At 37.9% G+C, this 3,928-nt stretch overlaps 1 protein-coding gene across 1 annotated transcript in view; it reads right to left on the bottom strand.

The window, feature by feature from the left end:
• Positions 1 to 2,332: 2,332 nt before the first annotated feature.
• ASPA (aspartoacylase) overlaps positions 2,333 to 3,928 on the bottom strand; it is a 17,475-nt gene continuing 15,879 nt past the window's right edge. Inside the window, exon 6 of the mRNA XM_007937473.2 lies at positions 2,333 to 2,530. Within this exon, the coding sequence (XP_007935664.1) occupies positions 2,333 to 2,530 (198 nt within the window). The remainder of the gene's footprint in view (positions 2,531 to 3,928) is intronic.

Genomic DNA, 3,928 nt, shown 5'->3' with positions numbered 1-3,928 from the left:
TTTCCTCCTTGCCATCTTAGTTATCTAGTGCTCCCATAACAGAAATACACAAGTAGATGGCTTTAGTAAACAGAGATCTATTTTCTCACAGTTTAGGGGCTAGAATCCCAAGGTCAGAGTGCTGTCTCTAAGGGAAGGCTTTCTCTGTTGGCTCTGGGGAAGGAAGGTGCTTGTCTGTTTCAGCTTCGTTTCTTGGTTTCTTGGAGATCGCATGTGGCGTGGCATCTGTCTTCCCTTCAACTGTTTAATCTGCTCTTTTATATGTCAAAAAGATTGACTTAAAACTCGTCCTACACCAAAACTGCTACACTTACATAACAAAGAAAACTCATTCCCAGATGGGATTATAACCACAGGCATAGAGATTGGAATTTAGAATGCATATTTTGGGGGCCTACAATTTAATCCATAATACTATCCTTTGGGGGCACAGTAACAGAGTGAGAGTGATGGGGAGAATACTCCAGAGGTGATTGGGGAAAAAAGGAAATACAACAAAGGCAAGGTAAGGCTCTTGTTGGAGGGAACATGTAGAAGTGTTGGTAGAACAAGGATGTTTCAGCACACTCATTTGTTGAACTAACCTTTTTTGGGCACTTCCTAGATCACAGACACTGAGAAAGACTCAGTGTCTTCAAGGTGGGACAGAAGCAGAGGGGCAAAATGTCAACTATAAATCAGATCAAGGGGGAAAGGACAGCTTTGTAGATAAAAAAAGAGTTGTGATGCATTTTGAAGGAAACACAGCAAATAACTAGACAAAAGTCTAGGCAGAGTGGGAGAAGGAAGCTTGATAAAACTTATGTACAAAAATTGATTAATAAGTTAAATTTTTACTTTAAAATGCAGAAGGAAGAGAGTTAATTCAAATGAAAAAATTTTGGGTAAAATACAAAAAGAAGTGTTGAATAAAATTAGAAACAGTTTAATTGTACTGTATAGAACATAGAACATGGAGTGGAGTTGACGTCACAGGATTTGATCTGGAAGATTTTAGTTTAATTTTGATAAATACATTTTGAAGCAATAAACATGGGTTCCTTAGTATCCAAATGATGAGACAAAAATAACCTTTACTTGGATGCTGTGGCTTAAGAGAGGCAAGAAAGAAGGGTCCTAGAAGGGACGGAGAGGGAAGAGGGCAGCATTCAGCCAGAAGACCTTTGAGAAGACTCATGGGAGGTGAAGCATTTGGACATTTAGGATATGGGAGAATTTCTTGAGAGAATAAATTTGTAAACCAAAAACATGGGGTTGCCTTACTTTTCCACTACTGTCCATGATGCTCTGCTATTTCTGTATTCACCACCTACATTTGTGGGTGCTGGAGCCACACCTTTGGCTCCTCACACCTTGGCTGGAAGCAAGAGTGAATGCATTCTTTCAAAATGTAAAGTGACAGCTGTGAGAACATGCCTTTTCAAATTTGTCTTGTTGGAAAGGAACATTAGCTTTTCTTGAGGCATGTTGATGGGGTGTGCTGAACGTCTGCAAGGCTTTCAGCATTAAGGTCACTGCAGCACAATTGAGCATCTCAGAGCGTGGGTGCTTTGTGTGGGCTGTTTTCTTTCTGAGGATAAAGGACCATTCATGGTTTCTTGATTTATTCATAATGCCACCTTTACAATCAATCCCCATTTCACTTGAAAAGAGTATTTAAAAAATTTCCTAAGGGTATCAGAACTGCTACTAAAGTTTATAGACTGGATACTTAATATGTTGTTGTTAATTTAAATATAAAAATTAGCAAGTATTAGAATTTGTCAGTTTATAATAGCCTTTATACATTATTTTAAAGCATACGTTTAAGTCTGTTGTTGTTGTTGTTAGGTTCTGTGGAGTCCTCTCTGACTCATAGTGACCTTGTGTACAACAGAATGAAACATTATCTGGTCCTGTGCTAGCCTTACATCCCTGCTATACCTGAGCCCATTGTTGCAGCCACTGTGTCAATCCATCTCGTTGAGGGCCTTCCCCTTTCAAGTCTATGCTCAAGTTAATAAATTTTTTTTTGTATATGGTATCTTTTCAATTTTATATTTGGAATTTAAAGGCTGTTTATTATGAATGTTAAATTCTTTAAGTAAAATGTATAAAATGTGATACAGAAATAGAAAATACACTTCACTTAGAAGCTACAAACATAAACTATCATACCTTTAAAATATATTCATTCATTCTAGAAATATTGCTTGAATGCCTACTGTGTGCAAAGCACTTGGCTATGTGCTGTGGATATGAAATTGAATAAGGCACGATCCTGCCCTCAAGGAGCTTACAGACTAGTAGAATTTTTCAAAATGCTGTGTAACAAGTGAGCTAAAAGCGATTCCTAATGTGAAGAGGAGCAAATACGTTTTGCATTGAGTGTTAGTTTTGTTGTCTTGGCGAAAGCTTCTTTCTTTTCATAATATGCTGCCTCATTTACAAACACAGGGTACACAGTACAGTCTCCATCCAATGTAATAGTCTTTCCATCAAGAGTTAAAAACACAGGAGCCCCAGGATCCAATGGCTTCCAGTCTTGATCCTCTCAGGAAACAATGAAGATAAATAAATTACTTTGGTTTTTCTCCAACTTTAAAAATTTTATGTCAGGTACTAGACAACTAATGAATTAAAGCAGTCTATTCTTTTAAAAAGATAATAAGCAATACACTGTAAAATATTCATTTAACCTGACAAACACCATTTCTTGGAATTTGTCTCTAGAGAACAATTGTTGGCATACTCAGAGATTTAACAATAAGATGCTTATAATGTAATATATTGGAAACAATGAGGGATTTATTAAACAAATCATGATTTATTTAATTCTTAAAAAGGAGATACTTGAGAGGTGTATTGAGAGGCAGATGAGTGATATGACTAATTAAAATTTGCTTCAATGCCACGTTTGCCTTGAATGTTGCAAAGATATTTACAATATTACAAGGCAAAACTAAATGTGTGTTCCATTATATTCCATTTCTTGCCAGCTGAAGCTAAATTCTGTTCAGCAAAATTTAGTAAATATTGATTAAAAGCCTTCTGTGTGCAGAGACATTCCACTACTAGAGACATCTGAAAATGAGTAACATTGTCCGTGCACACAGCAGTTTTTATTCCAATGGGTTCTGGTGAGATAGGGTGAGGGTGGGTTGGAGAAAAGCCTGAGATGAAGTGGATACTTTCCATATGTGCCCCCGACCATATGAGGACAACTGAATTATCTGGGAGGCCTGCACCAGGCATTTGAGCCCTCAAACACCAGAGCTGTCAGGTCACAGTTCTCAAACTTTGATGTACTTGCAAATCATCTGGGGCTTTTGCTAAAATGCAGAGTCTGAGTCCATGGGTCCAGGATGGGTGCCTGAGAGTCCGCATTTCTAATATTTCCCAGTGGCAACAGCATCACTTACGGGTCCCCACTGTGGAGCTACTAAATCAAAATCTTCCTATTAACAAACATTCCAGATTGACAGGCACATTGAAGTTTGAGAAGTCCTGCATTACAGGAATTTTCTCAACCCTGGCTGACATTACAATTATCTGGGGTGTTTAAAAATATAGACGGTTAGAAGGGCTGACTCTATCTCGGATAAAGCAATCAGAATCTCAAGGGTGTGGCCCAGGCATCATTATATTAAAACTTTATTTAAAAATTTACATATAGAAAAATTTGCTCATGTTAGTGTACAGTTCTGTGAGGTCTGACACATGCATAGCATAGAATCATACAGACATATAACAGTATGTAGAACTGTTCTGTTACCCATTTCCCTCAATTCTCTCATGCTACCTATTGTTTACTGTTTTAAAGCTCCCCAGATAATTCTAAAGTGCAGGCCCAGGTTGAGAACTAGTGTTCTGGGCCAGAGGTTTCTAGTCAGAGATGTGCCCAGATCACTGAAGGAGCTTCTTCAAAATACACATGGCTGGGCCCCAT

This window comes from Orycteropus afer, unplaced genomic scaffold, assembly GCF_000298275.1.
Source record: "Orycteropus afer afer isolate SDZICR_OR568_19922 unplaced genomic scaffold, OryAfe1.0 scaffold00042, whole genome shotgun sequence".
Taxonomy (NCBI): domain Eukaryota; kingdom Metazoa; phylum Chordata; class Mammalia; order Tubulidentata; family Orycteropodidae; genus Orycteropus; species Orycteropus afer.
The sequence above is the reverse complement of the archived record's forward strand: the minus strand, read 5'-3'. Positions and strand labels throughout refer to the sequence as shown.